Raw genomic sequence first — 26,549 nt, 5'->3', positions numbered from 1 at the left:
ACTCTTCCCCTGTTTTGCCCCTATTCAAAATGTCTAGATAACGCTAAAGGCTTCCTATTAGCTCCTACTTAAGTAGTGGATTACCTGAGAGACTGGGATTCTTAAAACAAAAATTCTTGATGAGATGTTAATAAATATTAGTAGATTTTTAAATAATCTCCTCTGTTTTGTCCAACAGGTAGCATGCAGCAAAATACAGAGGTCAAATGTCCAACTTTACCTCTTCCTCTGAGTTTTTGCTCTTGGAGTTCTCAGCTATCCGAGATCTACAGCTCTTACACTTCTTTTTGTTTCTAGCAATATATTTGACAGCAGTGACTGGGAATCTTCTGATCATCATTGCAGTAGCCCTTGACTATCACCTCCACACTCCCATGTACTTTTTCCTAGTGAACTTGGCCATTCTGGATCTTGGTTCGGTTTCTGTCACAGTACCCAAAGCAATGGCCAATTCCCTCATGAACAACAGGTCAATTTCTTATTTTGGATGTGCTGCTCAAGTGTTCTTTTACCCTCTTTTTGGAGGGTCAGATCTTGCCTTTCTAACTATAATGGCACATGATCGATACGTAGCTATCTGCAATCCATTGCAATATGAGACAATTATGCATAAAGGAGCCTGCATTCAGATGGCAGTAAGTGCATGGATTACTAGTATACTCTATGGCACATTGCACACTGGTGGTACTTTTTCCATCACCTTCTGCTCCAATATTATCAATCAGTTCTTCTGTGAAATACCACAGTTACTGAAGCTCTCTTGCTCTGACTTATATTTAGTTGAAATTGGCTTACTGGCTTTTAGTGTTGCCATAGTGTTAGGATGCTTTATCTTCATTGTTTTAACATACATTGAAATCTTTGCAATGGTACTCAGAATCCCTTCAGTGCAGGGTCAGAAAAAGGCCCTCTCCACTTGCCTTCCTCACCTCACTGTCGTGTCTCTGCTTGTTTTCACTGGAATGTTTGCTTATGTAAGGCCTCCTGCTAACACATTATCTGATCTTGATATTGTTTTTGCAGTGATTTATGCTATACTCCCTCCATTGCTCAATCCTTTCATCTATAGTATGAGAAACAAAGAGATCAAGACTGCTTTGTTGAAGCTCTTTAATGTTGGGCATTCTTCTGCTTCTGCCAACAGAACTATTCCGTAACAGTGAGGTACATTCAACCCTAAAAGAATGTTTCTCTGTGATGAGTTTTAACCTTGGTTTATAATCCATCTATCCATCCCCCTGTGTCTGGCTATCTAATTTCCTCCAGGCCAATTCTACCACAGGATGCGATAAAATTATTGGGAGACTCTGAAATCCATTCACAGTATTCCAGGAAATTAATGTTTAAACAATATTTAGACTGATCAGATCACACTCAACATTTTAAAAAGAATATCATGAGAACAGAACTGAAAATGTGATTCAGTTCACCAGAGGTCATGTTCCGGAGGCTAATGAACCTTTTTTCAAAGCCAAGCTACAAGCTAGAGAACTTGGCCACTGTTGAACTGAATCATAATTTTTAAATAGATGCATCTGGATTCCAAGACCTGGCTCGCTTTCCCCACAGCTACACTGCAGCAGTGGGAAACATTTTTAAAGCCTGCAGAATCCTGATTTGGCTTAGTGTGGCTAACGTGGGGAAGGGCCTCTGTCTTGCCCACCCGAAGCTTTTTACTGAGCCAGAAGGGCTTTGTTGGGGTGTTATTTGCATAATTTTAGAGCTGCATGTGCTTGCAATACTCCATCTGGAGCGTCAAAGTTATGCAAATACTACTTTAAGGCATAGGAAAAAGGTGTGAGTGGAAAGGCAAGAGCCCTTACCTATATCCAAGCTCCCAGTTCCAATCAGAGAAACCCCTTTAATGTGAGAACTGGACTGAACTCCACTTTCATTTGGGCAGCCAGGGACCTTCATGTACTCTCATCCTTCTGTTGTACATGGCCATGTATATTCACATGCTCACTCATTCAGTTTCAACATCCTCATGTTGATTACATTTCTCCCTTAGGAAAAACAAATCCATGACTTTTTAAAAAAATTTGCACCCGTTTCTGTTTTGTTTAACTGCACTTTTCCCTTTAAAATTGTACATATTTTTGACTTCATCTGTGCATCAGTTATGGATCAAAAGTGTGTTCTTATAAATGGTATATACAGGGGTTTTTTTCAGCTGGAACATGGTGGATCAGAGTTCCGGAACCTCTTGAAAATGGTCACATGGCTGGTGGCCCCGCCCCTGATCTCCGGACAGAGGGGAGTTTAGATTGTCCTTTGTGCAGCGGGACAGAAGGCAAGCTAAACTCCCCTCTGTCTGTATTTATTATGTTTTAAATTGTGCTTGTAATTTTAATGTCTATAAATGTGATCTGCTCTGAGCCTGATGGTGCAGGGAGGGCAGAATAGAAATTTAAACAAACAAACAAACAAACAAAATGTCTAACATGTCACCAGAGTGGAGTGGTGGGTAGAGTGTCAGACTAGGATCTGGGAAATCCAGGTTTGAATCCTTTCTCTGCCATAGAAGCTTGCTGAGTGGACTTGGGCTGGTCGCTGTCTCTCAGCCTAACCTACTCCAAGTGATGAGGATAAGATGGAGGAGAGGGGAACGACATAAGCCACGAGTCCTCATTGAGAAGGAAGGTTGGATGTAAATAAAGCAAATAAATTTAAAAAATGAGAAGAAGTTTGGTTATTGTGGGCCATTCAGAATCAAACTGTTTAGCACTAGTGCTAACTGTTTAGCACTAATGTTAGAATAGAATTGTCCATTATGATTTTGTGTGGAAGAAGTTAATTTTGGTATTGTTGTTGTTTGGTGGTTTGTGTTTTGTTGACACATCCAGATTTCTCATGTAGGTCATGTGTTGATCTCATTGGGAGTGCCTTTGAAGAATGAAAATAACCACTATACGTTTTGTTTTGTTTTAATTAAGGTAGGGTTGCCTGGGATCTCAGGGGCCAAAGAGTGAATTGGGGGTTAGTGGGGTACTATCTCCCATTATTTTCCAGTGCCCTGGGGGCATGCTAAAGCCCAGTTGAGTAAAATTGCCTCCAGATGTGCATGTTTCTTCCCCCCCTTCCTCCCTCTCTTTGGCTGGATGACCAAGGCTGAAGGTGGCAGATGGAGGCAAGTCTATATTCAGGAGGGGAGAACAGCATTACAAGGGTAAATCTCACATTCATATTGTCCATGTCATGAAACCAAGTGCAGGATGCTAGAACGAGCAGCTCTTGAATGGCAAATGCTTCTTTTGCCCTGAAGGTTCATAAACAATTTGCTGTTTTGTAATGTAACCTATTTCACAGGGTTGTTTTTGATAGGAATTGTAGGTCACTTAATAATGTGATTTACATAAATTGTAACAAGAGTTAGAAAAGCCACATGGAAAGGGAAGCTACAGAATACCCCAATGGCTTCATTCACATATTATTGGATATTATATATTATCTTTGCACTATAGCACTTATTCACAATTTGTCCACACAGGAAAATCCAGTTGCAAATGATTGCTATAGTTAAGTGCATGCTGGCTGTGTTTGAATGAATGAAATAAGACAACACCTTTAAGTGAAATGTTTGTTTCTCCTACGAGTCTTGCCAAGACTGAACAGACTTCAAATGAACCTCCTTCTCATACTCAGCGCCTTTTTTGTCCTGATATAATGCAAGATTAGATGCAAACTTTATGGCAAATTCCATAAGAAGATTCAATGGCTTAGATGAATTGATTTATGGACTAAAGCATCTACTGGAGAAATTAAATCTGACAGACTACATCCCAATGTTAGAGGTCAGACTTTCCCTCACAATATTAGAAGGCTTGTGAATATAGTTATGCCATAAGTTCCTTCTCTGAAACATTAAAACTACTGCCCAAGAAGGCAGAAGTATGGAAGACAGATCCCAGCCATTAGATGGAATGTACAAACATGGGGCATGACACCGCAACACACCTTATCGATCTCCCCTTAATCACTTTCCTTTTCTTAGGCGATTCAGGAAGCTGATCACCTTACCCATTCATACTTCGCAGATCATTGATCATTATTGATAACCTTAGTTCCACCCAGGAAGACGTAAGCATACCTTCCCAGTTTATTGTCACACCCTGGAGACAGTTTGCTGGTTCATTGTCCCACTTTGGAGACAATTCATCAGCTCTTTGTATTGCCCTGGAGACAACTTTTCAATCCTTTGTCTACCCCCCTCTCCCTGGGAACATCCATTAAGTTTTTGTTTTGGGGCAGAAGATACAATCTTGCCTCTGGGTAGGATCCACAGTATAAGTGGACTTCCCTTCTATCATATCTGTGTGCATGCTTTTGGATCCAGCATCCACCCTCGAACCTCTGTCCGAGCTCTTCTGCCTTGATGTGCAGGCCACTCAACTCTCTCTCTCCCAGATGCCCTCTTCTGGATGGTAACTATCACACAATCTCTTGAACTCTATCCAACCTTCATCACTGTTTTCCAGTTAGCTGTTATTGTGTGCTGTGTGTGTTTTTTGTGCTGTTGATCTTTGTTATTTTCAATAAAAACCTCCTTTTTGGTTGAAACCTCTGTCTGGTCATTAAAAAAGTTCTCTAGCCAGGACAATCCTCATATATATCAGTGGAGATCCCTAAGTTACCCTGCTTGCTGCCCTCCTTGCATGCTAATTCCCTCAACTCACAAGGAGACCTTATTGTGGAACATCAAAGAAAGCTTTAATGTCTCTCAGAAAGAAATGTTTTTTACAAGTGTGATTGCAGCATTTCCATGAAGGCTTGTCATCCTTGTCTTGTCCTCTAATTTGCCTATCTACTCCTGTATCAAACTGTGGCCCACTTTCCCTAATCTCCAGGTCTGTACATACAAAGAATGGCCTGTATGCTACCACTACTTTCAGAGGGCTAAAGAAAGCTTCAGACTGAGTTGTGTGGTATTACACAAACCTATTTTCTTTTCTGGAGGAACATTAATTCATGTGCATTCCCCACTCTCGATCTAGGTCTCATCAAAACTTCGTAATGCTGTTGTCTATCCATGAGGAGGGGGGTGGGGAGTTCCAGGATCAGGATGTCATTTATCAGGAGGGGAAGTTTTCTTCAGGAAGCTGAAATGGAAAACTGAATGGATATTTTTTAAGTTCTTGGGTAGTTTTATTTCTACTGTTACTTCATTTATGATTCTGATAACTTGAAAGGGCCACAAGAACCTCCAGCCTAGCTTCTTGCATGGTTGCTCCCCCCTTAAGTGTTTAGTAGAGATGTATACATAATCTCCCCCTTATAATTTCCAAGGGGCTGATCTTTTCTTATCAGCATATTTTTGTAATCCTCTTTGACGTTTTCAAGAGTCTTTTTAATTATGTTCCATTGTTTTGTCAGTTTAGACCATCACTCTCCTAAGTCCCCTGGTTGCTTGGTCTCTGGGGTCTGGGTAAAGGGCATCGTTGTGTCTTCATATTTGTGAGCCACCATGAAGAAGAAGGCACCTGTGGATGCATGGTTGGTGTTGTTATAGCAATATTCAGTGAAAACTAAAAATTCAGCACAATTGTCTTGTTGATAATTGATATAACATCTCAAGAGTTGTTCCAGTACTTGATTAACCCTTTCGGTTTGTCCATCTGTCTTGGGGTTATAGATGGAGCGGAGCCCTTGCTCAATCCCCACCACTTTCAATAGCTCCCGCCTGAAGTTGGCAACAAATTGTACTCTGCGATCTGAAATCACCTTATCCAGAAATGAGTGAAGTCCGACTATGTGTTGCATAAAAAGGGTGGCCAGTGTCTCTGCTGTGGGAATGTTGGAGCAGGGGATGAAATGGACTTGTTTGGAAAACAAATCTACCACCACCAAAATTACAGTTTTTCCCTTTGAGGGGGGAAGATCAGTGATAAAGTCCATTGAGACCACTGTCCATGGTCAGGAGGGGGTTTCCAGGGGCTGCAATAGTCCAGGCGGCTTGCCTCCACTCTTTTCCCCCATTAAGCATTAAGCATACTTGGCAGGCAGAGACATTGGGAAACTTCCCTTCTTGTGCCGGGACACAAAAATTGCCTTTGGCTTATCTGCAATGTTTTCAAATATCCAGAATGTCCAGCTAACATTAAATCATGACATTGCTTTAACACTTCCCCCCTTAGGCTGGCTGGAATGCACAATTTCTCCTGCTTGTACCAGCCAGCCAATTTGCCTTTTTGCAGCACATCTTTGGGTATAGTACCCCCCTCCTTTTCAGTCTCCTTGGAGACTCTCTCTTCCCAGTTTGTGGGAATGGTGTCTTGTTTCACTGATTAGGTTTGGCTTCTAGTAACTACAGCCCCTCCCTGCTGGGATGGTGAAAACAGTGTCCACTACTTCCTCCCTTTGGCTTTCATGTTGGGGCATGCATGGCAATGCATCCACCAGCAAATTAGATTTGCCGGGGTGTGTGTGTGTGTGTGCTTTGACACAAAATTGAACTTGGAGAAGAACTCCGCCCATCTCAACTGCTTGGCATCAAGTTTGCATGGTGTCTTTAAGGCTTATAGATTTTTATGATCATTCCATACTTTAAAAGGCACCTTGGCCCCCTCTAGCCAATGCCTCCAAGTAGACAACACCAATTTAACCATGCCAGCCTCTTTGTCCCAAATCACCCAGTGGTGTTCAGTTTCAGAAAATTTTTGGAGACATATGCACAAGGGTGCAGCTTCCCCTCATCATCAGCTTGTAACAAGACCCCTCCCTCCCATGGCAACATCACTCACGTCCACCTGTACAATGAACTTATGATTCTCATCTGGGTGCTGTAGGGCTGGTTTTGAGGTGAACAACCATTTTAACTGTTCACAAGCCTCTTGGCATTCTTGGGACCAAGCTAATTTTGCATTTGGCTTAGCTCCTTGTGGTCCTTTACTTTTAGTTTTTAATAGGTTGGTGAGGGGCAAAGAGATCTGAGCAAAATTCTTTATGTAGAAATGGGCAAAGCCTAGGAATGATTGCAGCTGTTTCCTGGTCTTGGAGCAATACTGCTTGTGTTTTTCCAGGGTCCATTTTTGTCCAGTTCCTTTTTGTGAAATTCACACAGACAATTTTACAGGCAGATGGTTATCATGTAGGGCTTTTAGTACCTGCCTGACCAATTGTATAAGCGACACATAGTCTTTTGAATAAATCAAAACATCATCAGTGTAAACAATCACACCTTTGTACAGGTACTCGTTCAGAGTTTCATTGATTAGATTCATAAAGACCCCCGAGGCCCCTTGGAGCCTGAAAGCCATATTCAAACTGTCCCAAGGGGGTGTTAAACGCTGTTTTCCATTCGTCCCCCTCCCTTATTCTTATCCTGAAGTAAGCATCTTTAAACTCCAATTTTGAAAAGATTTCCTTGAGACACCATGCTCAAAAAATCTCTGATGAGAGGGAGAGGGTAGGCATTTGACACTGCATTAATGCCCCGATAGTTGGTGCACAGTCTTAAACCTCCATCTTTCTTCTTACGAAATAACATTAGTGCAGCATGGTGTGTGGGGGGGGGGGAGCTGAACTTCCAGATCATAGGCACGGAAAGGCACTCAAAACTCTCCACAGGGTCAGAGGACTCCTAGGTAGCATCCAACATACTCATGGTATGTATTGCAGGTGGGCATACATGACAATAAGAGGCATCAGGCTTCTTCTCTTCAGTCCAGTCCTATACTGCTTATTCGGAATATGAATAAAAATGATCCAGCAGACATTTGTACTTGGACACCCCTGCTTAAGTTTCTACTACACCGAAACAGGATCAATTTGTGGAGGTGAAGACCTAATCCACAGCAAAATAAATATGCCATTTTAGAAGACCTGTAAATGTAAACTCAATGATACTATTGGGGTTATGTCAGGGCCCAGAGGTTTCTCACCTCGTAGTTGCTCACATTCCATTAGATGAGAACTTATATTATGACTACAGGGAAACTACAGGTATTTCAGACTCAGTAATGCATGTAGGGTGTGGTAAGGCCTAGAGTCCAGGTTACAAGATTTGATATAAATAATCCTGAAAAACTGCACTGCATTCTGCATGTACATCCAATATTCAAGTAATGAATCTATTTATTATTAACCCACCTTCCTACCCAATGAGGGTTCAAAGTGGCTTGCATCCTCCTCCTCATCTCTATTTTATCCTCACAAACAACCCTACGAAGTAGGCTAGATTGAGAGTATGAGAGTGTTCAACTGGCCTAAAGTCACCTAGTAAATGGTTGTTGGGGGTTTTCCGGGCTGTCTTGCCGTGGTCTTGGCATTGTAGTTCCTGACGTTTCGCCAGCAGCTGTGGCTGGCATCTTCAGAGGTGTAGCACCAAAAGACGGAGATCTCCGTCTTTTGGTGCTACACCTCTGAAGATGCCAGCCACAGCTGCTGGCGAAACGTCAGGAACTACAATGCCAAGACCACGGCAAGACAGCCCGGAAAACCCCCAACAACCATCGTTCTCCGGCCGTGAAAGCCTTCGACAATACATCACCTAGTAAACTTCTGTGGAGGAGATTCAAACCTGGCTCTCCCAGATTCTAGACATTGTGCCCCACTAGGTCTCATGTTTTTCTAGGTTAACTATTTTTTGACTCCAACTCTGGGTGTTTATGTGTACTACAATTCTACAGATGCTCATGTAGGGTCCCTTGATGTTGTATGGAAAACCGCCTTTCCATTTCATTTCATTTATTAGGCTTCTATCCTGCCCTCCCCGCAAGCGGGCTCAAAGTGAGTTACAGAAATTATAAATACATTTTAAAAACATAATAAAAACAACATCATAATTAATGCAGAACACAGTTCCCAGTTTGAGGGGGAAAAGTCATATCATCAGTTCTATATCAATAGCTCGCTCTCTAATGTTTCTTATTTCACATTCTGACACATTGTTTGAAAACAGGAATTGGAAAGATCGAAATAAATTTGAGATAGTGCAAGAAGTAGTTTCTGTTATCAAATTTAGCCTTGAATCATATATTCAAAAAAAGTTACAAAAATATCAGCACAGGAGGGGGAAGAAATCAGTATTTCCCATCAAGTGGGACTTTGGGGACCAATTTACCAAGGAGACAGAACCGACTAAATTAATCTTCTCATGCAATGACCCTTTCTCTGATAAGTTTAGACAGGAATTTGGTACATATATTGTAGCAAGTTCCAGAAGAGATTTGTAAGAATGATTAGGAAATAATATTTGGAGAAATAGACTTTTAACTTTAAAAGATAAATTGATTCTTAACTTTAAACGAGTTTTGAATTGTCTTGGTGACTTTTTCTTTTTATTATTGTGGCATTGTCTAGAAAGTTTCTGTCAGCTTTACCTTTTCTTCTTCTTCATCTAACTGTCTTTCAGAATATTGTCATTTTTCTATGCAGAGGGAATGAGGTCCATGGATGCATGTTGATGAACTATGTGATTCTCCAGTTAGGCTCTGAAGGTGTACAAGGCTTGGGGCCTTTTTCTGAAATCTCAGGGCTACAACTTCTACCTCCCAGCCTCTGGGCAAATTGTTCAAAGATTTGAGATTTTAGCTAGCACACAACCATGCATAGAATATTTAATGACAACTTTGAATCCATCATATTTCTGCCATAGTCAAAGAGGAGGAATGTTCTATAATAGGCACATGCACATCATGTACATATAAGGAAATTAGTAACCAGAATTAGAGCATGAGGTGGTAGCAGAGCACCACATAACATCTGTTTTTTTTGCTCCGAGACATGCAATTATGCTAAAATTTGGTGTCAGACATGGCCCAATAGCAGACACCTAACAGCTTGCTACCCAGATACACAGAATGGAGGATTAATGTTTCTTGACTTGCAACATCTGTGACAGTGTGATAGAGGAAGGTGATTATACAGCGCATCCCAACTTATTCTTTTTGCTTTTCCTGATTTTTGCAGATCCTTTTGGATTAGTATTTCTCCTGAAATATCTGGTGCAATCCACAGTAAGTTAACTGTACTGTCAGTGATGGTGCTAACAAACACTTGACATGGCATTGATTAATCTGAAAGTTTTCTTTGTTATTGTGAGGGAATGGCTGGTAGGATTTCTTGTGTGTACAAATATGAGACAGTGGGTTGACTCCCTGTAGGTAGCTGTTTTGCATAGATACTGAGTTCTCTGCTATGGATTCACCAATTCTCCTGTTGTAGGACTCACCTGTTTGCATAATATTTTACTGCACCAAACCAGCAGTTTTCCTGGTAGAAAAGGGAGGAGGGTTCTCTTTTGATCTTAACAAAGACAATGCTGGGTTCATGGGATCTTCATGGACAGATGGTGTGTTAGTTGGGGACTGTAGTAAGGAGGTAACTTGTGTGAGAGTGAGATAAAAAGCTGAAAGTGTTCAATACCCATACATTGTGCTTGCAATATTTGAAATTTTATGTTGAGGTAATCCAGTAAATATGATATAATTTCACATCCCCCAAAAAGTTTTGATAAACTCCAAACACTCTACAGAAAGAAATAATAATGGGACAGAGAACTGTTCATAGAATTGGTTAAAGTACATAATAAAATATAGGAATGTAGCTGGATTATTCATTCAATGAAGGGCTCTAAGGATCTGAATTGGGATTAGCATTATTTAACTTATCTTTTAATAATCAGACACCAGCTGCCAGCTAAGGGAAGACCAGTTGATGAACAAGATCTAGTTGCTCAACCCCACTCCCTTGCCTATTAGAGAAGCTACTGCTAGCCAAAAGACCAAGCGTCAGCCAAAAGAAGACCAGCTGCCATGAGGGGCTATGATCCAGCTGCTCAGCCTGCCTCTGTTGCCAGCCTACCATCAAGATATTTAAGGTACAATTTAATATTTTATTCTAATTTGAAGTAATTTCTGTTAGTTAGTTGAAAATAAAGTTTGGTGTCATGTTTAAGAGCAGCAGGATTCTAATCTGGAGAACTGAGTTTGATTCCCCACTCCTCCGTTTGAAGCCAGCTGGGTGACTCTGGGCCAGTCACAGCTTCTTGGAATTCTCTCAGCCCCACCCACCTAACAGGGTGATTATTGTGAAGATAATAATAAAACACTTTGTAAACTGCTCTGAGTGTGGCATTAAGTTGTCCTGAAGGATGATATATAAATCAAATGTTGTAGTTGCTGTTATCATCTTTGACCATATTAATTCTTAGCAACAAGAGTATAATTGTTTTGAAAATGGGACTAGACAAACTCATGGAATATAGGTCTATTGATGGCTGTTATATATTAGGACTAAACTGCATAGTTAGCAAGCCAATTTTATGTAGTGGTTAGATTGCTGGACTAGGACACGGGAGACCCAGCTTCAGATCTCCACTTGCCATTAAATGTATTGGTTAAAATCTTTCTCAATCCAGTTTAATTTTCTTGACCTAGTTTATCACACAGTTATGTGAGCCATTGAAGAAGGGAATCTTGTATGCCACTCTTAGCTTCTTGAAGGAAGTGTGTTTTAAAAAATGCACTCAATAAGAAATCCAATAGAACATGCCATTGCATATATCTCAGGAGGAGATGGGAAGGCTATTTATTCCCTTCCTGCCCTACAGATGGGTTTTTGAGAAGTATCTGGCTAGCCAATGCAGGGAAGGTACCAGACAAAATAGAACCTCGGTGAAGAATCAAGTAGTACAGATGTGGGGTGATGTGCCTATAGTGTTTCTCTCAATATTCACTCATTTCTGCCTGCATATGTTTTATGTGTGTGCAAATTAACTGTATGTAAGTAACTCAGACGTGGATAGATCAGGCTAGCCTGATCTCATCAGATTTCAGAAAATAAGCAGGGTTGGTCGTGATTACTATTGGGAAGGGAGACCACCAAGGAAATCTAGGGTGGTTACGCAGAGGCAGGCATTGGCAAGCCACCTCTGAATGTCTCTTGCCTTGGAAATTTCATGAGGTTGCCATAATTTGCATCTGATTTAAAAGCACTCTGCACCTGTTCTCCTTGTGCTATGTGTGGTCATTCCTGTTCAAGCTTGTAAAGTGTATGTGCACAGAAAGGAGATCAGTCTGCTGGGATCAGGAGGCTGGGATATAAGTAAATATCACATCATTCAACACAGGTGTATTTGATAGAGTGGGAATTTTTGCTTAAACTTTAATATTAATATAACTTTTTCCTACAGGTAACAAGAAGCAAGGTATTTTAGGACAAAATGCCTAACGTTACCACCACATCTGCTTTTCTGCTCCTGGAATTTACAGAGGTCCATGACCTACAGATTTTATACTTCTTTGCATTCCTAGGATTGTACTTGATAGCCGTGGCCAACAATCTTCTCATCACTATTTTGGTAACGACTGACCATCACCTGCACACGCCTATGTACTTTTTCTTGATGAACTTAGCTATTCTGGACATTGGTTCCATTTCTGTCATGGTACCCAAAGCGATGGCTAATTCCCTCATGAACAGCAGGTCAATCTCTTATCCTGGATGTGTGGCTCAGGTTTTCTTTTTCTTTCTCTTTGCAACGGCAGATCTTGCCTTGCTCACAATAATGGCACACGATCGATACATTGCTATCTGCAATCCATTACAATATGAGACAATTATGCACAAAGGAGCCTGCATTCAAATGGCAGTCAGTGCATGGGTTAGTGGTATTCTTAATGCTACACTACACACTGGAGGTACTTTTATAATCACCTTCTGCTCCAATGTGGTCAATCAATTTTTCTGTGAAATTCCCCAGTTACTGAAGCTTGCCTGCTCTGACTTGTACTTGATTGAAGTTGGCCTTCTTGTGCTTAACTGTAGCACTGTGCTAGGATGCTTCACCTTCATCACTGTGACCTACATGAAGATTTTTGCGACAGTGCTCAGAATTCCATCTGTGCAGGGACAGAAGAAAGCCCTCTCCACCTGTCTTCCCCACCTCACTGTGGTATCTCTGCTTGTATTCAGTGGGATTTTTGCCTATATAAGGCCTCCCTCTAATACTTCTTCTAATCTAGATTTAGTTTTTGCTGTGATATACACTATAATCTCCCCATTGCTCAATCCATTAATCTATAGCATGAGAAACAAAGAGATCAAGACTGCATTATTGAAGCTGTTCCATTTGGGACATTTCTCTAAAATCATCTCAAGCACACTCGTTCTATGAGAATGGATTTGTATATTTTTTCTAGAAGTGAGTGGTTCTCGTTGACATTTTTTAAACCTATAAAGGATATAGCAAGGACCCCCAACCTTCCCCCCATTTTGGAACTGATGGTGAGGTAAATTAGTGTATGAAAATGAAGATGGTGTTTAACTCCTCCTATTCCCCCCTCCCGCCTTTCTGTACTTTTCTGTAAAAATGAGGTAAAGAGGTTTCTTCTTTTCATTGTATCTGAAACAGTGGGCTCTGTCTCATGAAAGCTCATGCTGGAATAAATGCTGTTAGTCTTTAAGGTGACACTGAACTTCTATTTTGTTTTGCTACAATAGACTAACATTGCTATCCTACTAGAAATTCATCATAAAGAGGACTTATTGTCCATATACTCTCAACAGCTGTAAAAATCATTGCTGCTCAATGGAAGAACTATAGATTAGTTGACAGGGAAGCATTCGGGTAGGGGATCCTGTACCCAAGATTTGCAGCCTGCAGAGTAAGAAATAAGTGTAATTTTATGCAATGGGGGTTATTCCTATTTCACTTGCATATGTGCTTTTAATTTTTTTAACATATAATATTAACTAATTATAAGCTATCATAGCTCCATAGCATACATTTTAATGGGGATTACAACTGCTTTCCTTCCTTACAAACACTTTCCCCATGTATATAACTGTATCTACAGACTGAGGAAGCAATAAGCTCTCTGAATTATGTTTGAAATCCCTTTGTAAGAATGAAGATAGGTCAACATTGTTTCAGCAGAAATTGCCATCTCAGTGTTGGTTTTATTCTCCTTCATTTCTTTCCCAGTATAATTTTTAAATTACTCTTCTCCCTGTATTTGGGCTTCCTCTGTGTGGTTGGTTCCACCTCCTGCAGCAGCTATTTTGTGGTTGCACCTACTATCCTGTATCAGAATTCCAGGTGTCTATACGCTCCAAAAGGAAGGGACCCCTGCTCTATTACAATGTGCAGTTTCCCACGCTGGCCATCCAGATGATTTAGTAAAACCACAGCTATCCACACATTTGCCCCCCCCCCAATGTTATTCAAGAGTATACTGTCTCTGAACATCACTAATGTCCATTCATAGACCTATCTAGCTCCATGAATCTGTCAATTCCCCTTTTAAAGTCTTCTAAACCAATGGCTGTAAATCCCTCCCATTGGGGAAATTTCTGATTTTTGGAGGACAGAGATTTCTTTTCCTAACTTGGGAAACAAGAAAGAGAACTCATAAAAGCTCATAAATTACTTGGCAAAATCACAATGATCTACAGTCTTTGGTGAAGAAAAGATATCTCAAGTTGTAAGACATCTGCATAAAATTAGTCAGTTAACCGTTTACTTATAATTTGAGTGATCAGCTATATCATTTTTACTTTTATATTCAAAATATCTCCCCAAGTTTTTGTTCTATTTTAATTCATTTTGCAACTCCCATTACTAAAGAAACTGGTGGAAATCTCAATGAACAATAATTGTCAATATAGCAATCAAGATATAGTCATCTTTCAAAGTAGATTATAACCAAAGAAAATGACATTTAACTCAAAAAAGTAGAATCGACTCTAAATAAGATGAAATCAATTTAGCAACATGTAGTGTTGGTAAAAAGGTAAAGGTAGTCCCCTGCACAAGCATTTCTGACCTATTGGTGGCGGGGGGGGGGGGCGTGTCGCATCACGACATTTTCTTGGCAGACTTTTGTTACGGGGTGGTTTGCCATTGCCTTCCACAGTCATCTACACTTTACCCCCAGGAAACTGGGTGCCCATTTTACCGACCTCGGAAGGATGGAAGACTGAATCAACCTTGAGCTGACTATTTGAACCCGGCTTCCTCCAGGATCAAACTCAAGTCATGAGCAGAGCTTGGGCTGCAGTACTGCAGCTTACCACTCTGTGCTCCTCATGTAGTGTTGAGTTGCACAGAAAAACATAATTAATTATGTAGTGTTGAGTTGTTCAGAAAATATGATTCATTATCAGATGGTAGAGCTTTACACTGAAGTAATACAATGTGATCAGTATATATTTATTAAAAGAATTACACTTTTGAGCATTGATTTATATTTATTATTATTTATTTAAAATATTTACATGCTGACTTTCCTCCCAAAATAGGGTCCCAAAGGTAGTGAACAGATATCAAAACATTTAAAAGTATTAAAATAACATTTAAAATTTATAGACTAATACATTTAAAACATGCAAACAAACATGGAGATACACGTACAAACCAGGGAGAAGGCCAATAAGAGTATACTGAAGGTACGTCAAACGTCAAACAAAACAAAAAGGTCTACCCACTGGCAGAAGACTTTAACAGAGGGAGACAGATGCCTCTCCCTGGGGAGGAAGTTCCAAATTTTCAGTGCCAGCTGGCCCCAAATCAGCCAGTGGGTTGCTAATCATCTAGCCTCATATGGTGGGAACACCTGAAGCAGGGCCTCTGAAGATGACTGGAGAGGACAGGCAAGTTCATATGAACTGATTTCAGCTGATTCTACTTTCTTTTCATTGTGTAAGCTTGTGCTTACACAATGAAAAGGCAACTGCTGGGCAGGGGCAGGGCAGAGCAGAGTCACCTGGGCTCAGGAGCACATGGTCTGCAGCTGCTAGAGGAGGTAAGGGCTTTTTGCCTTTCTTGGCTGTGGTGGGTTAAGCTGAGAAGCTAAGGGTGGTCCTCTCTAGCTTTGGGGCTTTTTGTGTGTAGTTTTGTGTTGATTTGAGTGTAGTTTTGAGGCTGAGTGTGTTTGGGCTTGATTGTGTTTGAGGGTGAGTGTGTTTGTAAGGCTGCTGGGGGTTGCTGGAGTACAAGCCACACACCCCCTTTGTGCTCACCTCCTGTGCTTAGCAGGAAGTGACCTTTTGCATTGAAAAGGCAACTGCTGGACAGGGGCGTGAGCCCTTGGCGCGAGCCGAAGGGCGAGAGCTAAAGGGCTCTTGGCCTGTGGCTCTTAGCCGGGGGATCATAGCCGTTTTCTTTCCTCTTAGTGTGTTATTCCTAAAACAGAATAATGAAGTCAGAATGCCAGCAGGGGGTTGGGGGCTTTCCAGTGTATTGCACTGAGTGTCACATGTATGACTATCTGCCTTCTGGTCAGAAGTCCTGGATGTGTGCTCGCTGCAAGGAGCTCCTGGTTCTCAGGGAATGAGTACGTACCCTTGAGGCCAAGGTGGCTGACCTGGAGAAGCGGAGACAGTTAGATAGGCACGAGGACAAGATTCTCAGGGACAGGATAGATGTGTCCCACTCTAAAAATGGCAGTGTTCTTGTTGTCAAGGAGAATGAGGATCTTGTGGAATCAGGGCCCCGTACTGAGGATAAGGGGAACATGCCCTCAGAAGGGACCTCTTCTTCAGTTGGTGAGCAGGTTTCCTTTCGCATCAAGGAACCATCCCTGGGTGGGGCGGGAGGGAGGCTCTTGGTAGTTGGTGATTCGATCCTTAGACAAGTAGATAGCTGGGTGGCACAACCGCGTTCTGACCGTATGGTGACTTGCCTGCCTGGTGCGAAGGTAGCGGACATTACGCGTGTTATAGATAGGCTGGTAGATAGTGCTGGGGAAGAGTCAGCGGTCGTGGTCCATGTTGGAACCAACGATGTTGGGAAATGCAGTCGTGAGGTCTTGGAACAAAAATTTAGGCTGTTAGGCAGGAGACTCAAGGCCAGGACCTCCAAGGTAGCCTTCTCAGAAGTGCTACCTGTTCCACGCGCAGGGCCAGAGAGACAAACGCAGATCAGGAGTCTCAATGCGTGGATGAGACGATGGTGTAGGGAGGAAGGGTTCAAGTTTGTTAGGCACTGGGATTCTTTTTGGGACAAGCGGGAGCTGTACAAGAGAGATGGTCTCCACTTGTCCCGAGAAGGAACCCGGCTGCTGGCACTTAAAATCAAAAAGGTGGCAGAGCAGTTTTTAAACTAAATGCTAGGGGAAAGCCGACAAGAGATAAAGTGTCTCTGGTTCAGGATGGTTCATCTCAGAGAGATGAAGGGCTAGGTATAACACTTCTACAGGGAGATAGATTAGAGTTGTCAACTGAGATGGAGACAAACAGTGCAGATGACCTAACTACGTCTCGAGGCAAAGTGTGCCGGGGAAGTTACAGGTGTTTATATACAAATGCTAGAAGTGTCCGAGGTAAAATTGGGGAGCTGGAATGTTTAGTGTTGGGCGAATCCATAGACATTGTGGGCATAACAGAAACTTGGTGGGATGAGGAAAATCAGTGGGACACGGTGATTCCTGGATATAAATTATATCGGAAGGATAGGGAGGGAAGGGTTGGTGGTGGGGTGGCTCTATATGTCAGAGAAGGTATACATTCCAGTAAGATTGAGAAGGTAACTGAATTAGATTCGCTTCTGGAAATGCTATGGGTTGAAATTACGGGCCCAAATGGAAACTTAACTGTGGGAGTTTGTTATCGCCCTCCAGATCAGAAAATAGAGGAGGATTATAAAATGATGACAGGATTAAAGATGGCTGCTAAACAAAAAAACTGTGTTGTAATGGGTGATTTTAACTACCCACACATTGACTGGGCCAATGGGTGTTCGAATCGGGGGAGAGAAAGTGAGTTTCTAGACTGTCTCAATGACTGTGCTATGGAACAGATGGTTACAGAACCTACTAGGGGAGAGGTGATCCTGGATTTGGTCCTCAGTAATGCTGAAGACCTGGTGAGAGATGTAAATGTGATTGCACCACTTGGGAACAGTGACCATAATGTTATTGAGTACAACATATGTATAACTAGGAAATTGCCAAATAAGACCAACACAGCCATGTTTAACTTCAAAAGGGGTAACTTTTCTGAGATGAGGGGGTACGTGAAGAAGAAACTGAAAGGAAAAGTAAAAAAGGTCAAAACACTTGGGGAATCTTGGAGACTATTTAAAACTACAATCCTGGAAGCTCAAATTAAATATATACCGCTGGTTAGGAAAGGCACAAATAGGTTTAGGAAAAGGCCAGCATGGTTAACAAGCAATGTAATAGAAGCTGTAAAAGGTAAAAAGGATTCTTTTAGGCAGTGGAAAACTAGTCGGAGTGAGGTTGATAAAAAGGAGCATAAGCTGTGGCAAAAAAAGTGCAAGTCTGTGATCAGACAGGCAAAAAGGGAATATGAGGAGCATATTGCAAAGAACATAAAGAAAAACAATAAACAATTCTTTAAATATATTAGAAGTAGGAAACCAGCTAGGGAGGCAGTGGGGCCCTTGGATGACCAAGGCGTAAAAGGATTACTAAAGGGTGATAGGGAAATGGCCGAGAAGCTGAATGCGTTCTTTGCTTCGGTCTTCACTGTGGAAGATAAGAAGTGCATGCCCACTCCGGAAGCACTGACTTTGGGAGGGGTTTTGAAAGACCTGAGTCACATTGAGGTGACGAGAGAGGAGGTTATGCGACTGCTAGATAATTTAAAAACTGATAAATCACCGGGCCCAGATGGCATACATCCAAGAGTTCTGAAAGAACTCAAGTGTGAACTTGTAGATCTCCTCACAAAAATATGTAATCTGTCATTAAACTCTGCATCTGTTCCTGAGGACTGGAAGGTAGCTAATGTTGTCCCCATCTTTAAAAAAGGTTCCAGGGGAGATCCGGGAAATTACAGGCCAGTCAGCCTGACGTCAATACCGGGTAAGTTGGTGGAAACTATTATCAAAAATAAAATTAGTGGGCACATTGATGACCAAAAGCTGATGAGGAAAACTCAGCATGGGTTCTGTAAGGGGAGATCTTGTCTCACCAATCTGTTAGAGTTCTTTGAGGGAGTGAACAAACAAGTGGACAAGGGAGACCCGATAGATATTGTTTATCTTGACTTCCAGAAAGCTTTTGACAAAGTTCCTCATCAAAGGCTCCTAAGTAAGCTCAGTAGCTATGGGATAAAGGGCCAAGTCCTCTTGTGGATCGAAAACTGGCTAATTAATAGGAAACAGAGAGTGAGTATAAACGGGCACTTCTCACAGTGGAGGGTGGTGAGCAGTGGGGTGCCACAGGGGTCGGTATTGGGTCCAATGCTTTTTAACTTGTTTATTAATGATTTGGAATTGGGATTAAGCAGTGAAGTGGCTAAATTTGCAGATGACACGAAATTGTTCAGGGTGGTGAAAGCCAGAGAGGATTGTGAGGCACTCCAAAGGGATCTGTCGAGGCTAGAAGAGTGGGCATCCATGTGGCAAATGAGGTTCAATGTAGCCAAGTGCAAAGTAATGCACATTGGAACCAAAAATCCAAAATATAAATACAAGTTGATGGGGTCTGAACTGGCGGAGACTGACCAAGAGAGAGATCTTGGAGTCATGATAGATAACTCACTAAAAACGTCAGCACAGTGTGCGACTGCCATAAAAAAAGCTAATGCTATGCTAGTGGTTATTAGGAAAGGGATTGAAAACAAATCAGCCGGTATCATAATGCCTCTGTATAAATCGATGGTGAGGCCTCATTTGGAGTACTGTGTACAGTTCTGGTCGCCACACCTTAAAAAAGATATCATAGCACTGGAAAAAGTACAGAGAAGGGCAACTAAAATGATTAAAGGGTTGGAACACTTTCCCTATGAGGAAAGATTGAGGCACTTGGGGCTCTTTAGCCTGGAGAAAAGACGACTGAGGGGAGACATGATAGAGGTTTACAAGATAATGCACGGGTTAGAGAAGGTAGAGAAAGATGTGTTTTTCTCCCTTTCTCACAATACAAGAACTCGTGGGCACTCTATGAAATTATTGAGCAGTCGGGTTAGAACAGATAGAAGAAAATACTACTTTACACAAAGGGTGATAAACACATGGAATTCGTTGCCACAGGAGGTGGTGGCAGCTACAAGCATTGCCAGCTTCAAGAGGGGACTGGACAAATATATGGAGCAGAGGTCCATCAGTGGCTATTAGCCACAGGAGATAGATGGTATTCTCTTTGTGGGGAGGTGGTGCTCTGTTGTCTTGATGCTGGAAGGAAGGCAGTGGGAGGGCTTCTGGTGTCCTGGCCTCACTGACAGTCCTTTAGATGGCACTGGATTTCTAGCCACTGTGTGTGACAGAATGTTGGACTGGATGGGCCACTGGCCTGATCCAACATGGCTTTGCTTATGTTCTTATGTTCTTATGTGCTCATTTTCCATTTCAAAGCTACCTGTCCTTCATAGCATAGTATTGTTCAAATTTTTCTGTCTTGGTCAGAAGTATAGTGAAACCTACCATGATCACTTCTCATGAAATTCACTAGCTGAACTTGGGCCAACTATTCTTTCTCATAATAACTGACTTCCTCAAGTTGCTGTGAGGATAAAATGGAGAATGGAAGAACCATTCTTGGAGGAAAGAAAAAGGTATCAAAAATACTATTAATCTAATTGTCTATCATATTTTCATCCTGCACTTCATCCAAGGAGTACATGGTGGGACTTACCGTTCCCTTCCTCAGTTTATCTGTACAACAATCCTGCAAGGCAGATAAGTAGGAGACACTGTGATTGGCCCAAAATCAGCATGAGTTTCATGGTTGAGCAAGAACCAGGTTTCTCAGGGCCAAGCTACAAGTGACGAATGACACTTGAACAGCAAGTGTATTTCTCCCTGTTCACTTGCCCTCCACTCAATCCACTTGCTGTTCAAGTGTCATTCGTCATGTGTAGCTTGGCCCTCAGACTCTGGTCAAGTGAAGACACTACTCATCATCATTATCATAAGCTTTATTGTGATAGCTGATAGCCTTAGCAATTTACATCAACAACATCAGGATTATAATACAACAATAATATTAACAGTAAAAACTCTAATATACCTTACAATTTTATAACAATCATTAAAATCACAACAAGTTTAAACTAAACCAGCATCAATTTGACCAGATAGCTGGCGAAATATATAAGTTTATCCATCAGCCACAACAGCAGTAGATGATTTTGATAAGGCCTTTATCACCCTTGCAACAAACTTTGCTCTTTGCATCGTTATCCAATTACTTTTGTTGGCAAGTAGTATAGTTAATCTATCATTAGCTGCTCTCCCAGGATATTGTAATAAAATATCCCCAAGCTATCTTTCATTTACCAATGCAGATCTTGGGCAACAGAACACAACATGGCCTAAGTCTTCAATACAATTTTGATTGCAAATACAGACAGATTCTTTATATGGGATCATATTATAACTAGAGATGGGCATGAACCGAAATATGAACCAAAATTAAACACAAACCAGGCCGTTTCATGATTCGCGAACCACAGTTCATCAGATCTCATTTCTGACAAACCGCCACGAACTTTTAGGCTGGTTTGTTTGTTTTGTTTTTTGGTTCGTCACTGCAGACAGCCTGGTGCCAATCAATCAGTTTCCTAGGCAACAGGGGACGGACTTTCTGCAGACCTTCTGCTGACCCAGAAGTGAACTTCTGCTGACCTGGAAGTGATAGTTTTCTGACCTGGATGTGACATTTTCATGAACCAAAACGAACCGGTTCACAAACCAGGGGCAGGTTTGTGAAAGTTTGTGGTTCGTGAAATTTGACGAACCACATGGTTCAGTTTTTTCTGATTCATACCCAACTCTAATTATAACGACTTCTTACCATTACCAGTTGTAAGGTATCCAACCATGCTTTGGTAAATGCTTTCCTACACTCAGGATTAAATAGATCAGTAAGATAAGATGGAATAGTCAAAGTACAAGGTGCAAGTTGCTTATAAAGGAGAGCTGTTCTCAGAATGCTTAACGATGTGGCGTCCATCTGAGCACTTATATCTAGCAGCCTTTGTTTTTTAATTGCTTTGCAGCAAAAGAATTCAAACCCTGTAAAATAATCTGAGAATCTGAGTTTGGCTACCAATTCTAATATATAACTCTGAGTTTGGCTATCAATTCCAATATATAACTCGGCTTTTCCCTTCTTCATAAGTCATGATTAGGAAGTGTGAATATAATCCAAACCAGATTTTCAACCAATGATTAATAAGATCTTTATGGACTGAGACTGATATTGAGAATAAAGCCAGTTCTGATCTTGTTATGGCTGCTGGTGTTAAATTAGGGACTTCTAATAGCATGTGAGTAAATGCATTCTGACTGATTTTCAGTGGTTGTAAATTACCAGCCCCCAAATTGGAGCCCCATATAGTATTTGTGGCAATACCTTGGTCCTATATATTTCTAGCAATGGGGGTACCAAATACCCACCCCTTGTTCTATAGAATCTAAGGATACTCAGTATAGCCTTTTCGAATTTCCTCTTTGCATACTCAATATGTGCTCAATATGTACCAGAGCTATGAAAAATTACCCCAAGATTCCTAAAAGAAGACACTTGCTCTAATCATTTTCCATCCATTTCTACTACTATTAACAGTCAATCAAGCTGGCTTAGGCAAATTCTTGAAGTGTCCTGGCACAAGAGGTTGTATCTCCAGAGAGAGAGAGGGAAAGAGAGAAAGTGGCAAATTATCTGCCGATATTCTAAATCATGAGTACTAGCTAAAATTATTACTTTGCTGAGAGCATCTGCTGTGGTGTAAGCACATGGGTTCCTTCCTGGAGACTGATACTGCTGTTGAATTTGAGTATCCTGGAAAAACCTTATTATCTAATGGATGGAAGCAAGAACATTATTTTGCTGAAGGAAAGTTGGGAACTCTATGTACAGAGGAAAGTCTGAAAGTCTCTTTATAGAGATCATAGAGCAATTTCAACAGTTGGCTGGCATTCCTGAAAAGAATATTTACATGAAAAAGTAAATGAAACCTACTCAACAACATGAGTCAAAAGAATATAGGACTCTGCAACAAATGATGGAGAACCCAGATTTTTCTAGAAACTATAAAGTGAGGTGAAGCTGTTTCTACAGGGCCCTATTTCACAGATACATAGGACTGCCAAGCCCCTGGTCAGGGCATTGGATGCCTTGCCCTGAGCTTCTGTTGCCCACCACTGCAGCAAGCAGCAATAGTGGGAAAATGTTTTAAAAAGTGGCATTGCAGGTGTGATGATGAAACTTCTGAAAAAAAAACAGAAGTAACAACAATAAGTATCTCTAGGAATAGCTTTAAACTCTGTAATAAAACCATTAGGGTTCTCTTAATTCCTCTTTACCCAGTTTCACCCTAAAATCCAAGAATCCTATTCTTCTCTTTTTAGGAATTTGGAGTCAGTTTCTAATTAATTCATTTTTGATCAAAGAGAAAAAGGAAGAGAGGAGGGCAAGAAGTGAGGTTCTGCAAAATTTCAGAATTTCACTCTGTGAATGCATCCTTATCTTCTTGCTGGAACTCCACCCTGTTTTAGATAATATAAAAAAACTGCAATGGCTGAAGGGCACCTTGATTTCTTTTCAAAGTGAAATGCAAGAGACATGAAAGAGAAATCCTGCTGTTAAAAGAGAAAAAAGAATTAGAGGGATCAATGGCTATGTTTAAAAAAGTGAATTCTCCCCGCCTTCATTCACCTGGCTGTCAGGGAAAAAGGCATGGGAACGGATCTCCTGGGGCACACTCTCCACAAAGTGCGGGGATGTCACTCCCAGGATTAACATTATTGCACAAGCTCCGAGTGCACTCCTAGGCTTCGGGCTGGGCCAATTTAGCCTGTTAGGTGCACAAATCGGCCCAGCATGAACTCTAGGAGCCTGCATGATGATGTCACACCCAGAAGAGACTTCATCACACTGTTTCAGGAGTGTATGTGTAAGAGAACATCTGAGAGGTAAGTGCTGGATCCCCGTTGCTCTGGGAACTGGCAACTCTAGCCTTACTTCACAACTACACTTGGTGCCTTAGCAGGTCTAACGAAACAGAGCGGTCAGGATAAATCTGCTGTGGGAAGAAGCAGGGTTATTGGGATAAGGGAGAAGCAGCCATGATCCTGCTACTCCTTCTGAATGTTCTGGCCCTGACTTCCCCAGCTGCAGTTGCTGATTGGTCTTGATCTCCAGGAACTCTTGAGTCAAGGGAAGCTGTTTCTACAAGGCCCTCAACACCTCATGCCTATGGAGGCCTACTGAAAGACAGCATTCAGTCATTTTAGTTCCATAAAGATATTTCATGAAAATCTCCTATTTAGCTTCTGTTCATTGAAGAAATCTAGAAAAGTCATTCTTAGCAGAATGTTTTAGATCCAACAGCTTCCACAGAGCAATCTTGATCTCCTTGTTTCTCATACTATAGATCAGTGGATTCATCATGGGTGGAACAATGGAATATATGAAAGAAAATATCAAATCTATAGCTGATGGGGATTTGGAGCTGGACCTAAGGTAGGCAAAGCACCCCGTGAATACAAACATGGAGACCACAATGAGATGGGGAAGGCAAGCAGAGAAAGCCTTTTGTCTGCCCTGTCTAGAAGGCATCCTCAGCACAGTAGTAAAGATATGCACATAGGTTACAATGATGAAAATGAAGCAACCCAGCAGTACACAACCGCTGAGCAGAAGAACTCCACCTTCAACTAAATATAAGTTAGAGCAGGACAGCTTTAGCATCTGTGGAATTTCACAGAAGAACTGATCAACAACATTGGAGCAAAATGTGATAGCAAAAGTACTACCAGTATGTATTGCTCCATAGAGGAGACCACTGATCCATGCACTGACAACCATTTGTATGCAGGCACCTTTGTTCATTATTGTCTCATAGCGTAAGGGAGTGCAAATGACAACATACCGATCATGTGCCATTACTGTAAGAAGGGCAAAATCTGATGCTACAAAGAATACAAGGAAGAAAACCTGTGCAACACGCCCAGAATAAGAAATCAACCTGGTATTGAAGAAGGAATTAACCATGGATTTGGGCATGGTTACAGAAATTGAGCCAAGGTCCAGGATGGCCAAGTTCATCAGGAAGAAGTACATGGGAGTGTGGAGACGGTGATCAAAAATTACAGCGAAGACAATGAGAAGATTCCCAGTCATGATTGCCAAGTATAAAATTAAGAATGCAACCAAGTGTAAAATCTGCAGTTCTCGCATTTTAGAGAACTCCATCAATAGAAAATTGGACACTGATGTTTTGTTGGCTATGTTGTCCAGCAGCAGGCTGCCTGAGGGGGAAAAAAAGGGGAAAAAGAAAAATCAGGAAAATTCACTAGTCAGTTTAAGTAAAGAGTGTTTCATTGCATCAGCAATGTATTTGTTATATTGATAGCTAGAAAAGGAGAACAATTATTAAGATTGCTTCTTTTGAAAATTTGCATTTGGGCTCTTAATTAATGAGCTGTATCTTCGATGAAGCTTGCATGCAAGTAAGGTGAAGTTGTCATGGGTGTTTTGCGTAGGAAAACCTAAACTTATGCCTGTGTTTTCCCTTCATAGTTAATAATGCTAAGCAATTTGTATTCAAATATCTGATCACAAGGGCAAAGTGTCAGACATATTAACAAAATGTTAATCCATGTCAAAGATGCCACTGAATTTCATAGTTTCACTTGTTTCAAATTCAGGTTTATTTTTATGAGACAGAAGCTCATTCACTAGTTACAGTGAATGCACATACAATCTATGTATAGTGTACTTTTGATTTTTTTTTACTCATGTGTTGAGGGGTTGTCATATTCAACACATTCAGCTCACTTCCAACTTGATATGTGATTTAAGACCCACATTTACTCAGATACTGGCCCTCAGTTTAATCTGCAAAGTGAATCCATGTATTTATTTTATTTCATACTTTACCTTTCTGGCCTCAAAAGTGCCACCAGTGAAAGTTAACAAATTAAGCACACATAATAAAATCTCATCTTTAAAAACCATTAAAACTAACAAGAAGCTATCATTAAAATTACTAAAACCAGAGCAAAAGTACATACAAAAACATAAAAACAAATTAAAACATTGGGCATTAAGATAGAATCACTAAAGGAGCATTAAACACACGTTGGTTGTACTATAATTTGTGAACACAGCTGGAGTTCACAAGGTGGACTTCACAAGTCTAGCCTTGAACAGTTTCAAAGTCAAATGTGACTTGCATGCAACCCTAAATTCCGAAATGTGCTGCTATGACTCTAGATCAGTCCTGTGGCGCACGTGCAAAAGGAGCTTCATTTTTTCAGCTTTTCCTCTCACAGTGTTACAATGGAGAGAGAGAGAGAGAGAGAGAGAGAGAGAGAGAGAGAGAGAGAGAGAGAGAGAGAGAGAGAGAGAGAGAGAGAGAGAGAGAGAGAGAGAGAGAGAGAGAGAGAGAGTTCACTTCTCATTGAGACACAAGAGTGGGTTAGAGCATTGCTCTCCCCATATTCAATATCCTCGCAACAACAACCCAGTTAAGTAGGTTAGGCTAATACAGGCTAACTGGTCCAAGGTCTCCTACATCCTAATGCAACATGCTGGCTCCCTTCCTGGATTATTTCGGTTCAGGGTGATGGGGGAAGAATGAAGCTGCTTCTGCATGTATGACATGATCTTAATCAAGAGCAAAGGCTATGT

The 26,549-nt window shown here is 41.2% G+C and overlaps 3 protein-coding genes across 3 annotated transcripts; 2 read left to right on the top strand and 1 right to left on the bottom strand.

Annotated features, from left to right (window-relative positions):
- Positions 1–206: 206 nt before the first annotated feature.
- Positions 207–1,157, top strand: LOC129339387 (olfactory receptor 14I1-like). Its single transcript, XM_054993969.1, has one exon. It carries the CDS (start codon positions 207–209, stop codon positions 1,155–1,157), a length of 951 nt encoding a protein of 316 aa, XP_054849944.1.
- Positions 1,158–12,163: 11,006 nt separating this feature from the next.
- On the top strand, positions 12,164–13,117 carry LOC129339385 (olfactory receptor 14I1-like). The gene has a single exon (XM_054993968.1). The coding sequence runs from the start codon at positions 12,164–12,166 to the stop codon at positions 13,115–13,117; it is 954 nt and encodes a 317-aa protein (XP_054849943.1).
- An 11,074-nt stretch (positions 13,118–24,191) lies between these two features.
- LOC129339384 (olfactory receptor 14I1-like) lies at positions 24,192–25,145 on the bottom strand. The gene has a single exon (XM_054993967.1). The coding sequence runs from the start codon at positions 25,107–25,109 to the stop codon at positions 24,192–24,194; it is 918 nt and encodes a 305-aa protein (XP_054849942.1). The 5' UTR covers positions 25,110–25,145.
- Positions 25,146–26,549: the final 1,404 nt, after the last annotated feature.

This window comes from Eublepharis macularius, chromosome 12, assembly GCF_028583425.1.
Source record: "Eublepharis macularius isolate TG4126 chromosome 12, MPM_Emac_v1.0, whole genome shotgun sequence".
Classification (NCBI taxonomy): domain Eukaryota; kingdom Metazoa; phylum Chordata; class Lepidosauria; order Squamata; family Eublepharidae; genus Eublepharis; species Eublepharis macularius.
This window is presented reverse-complemented; position numbering and strand designations above follow the sequence as displayed.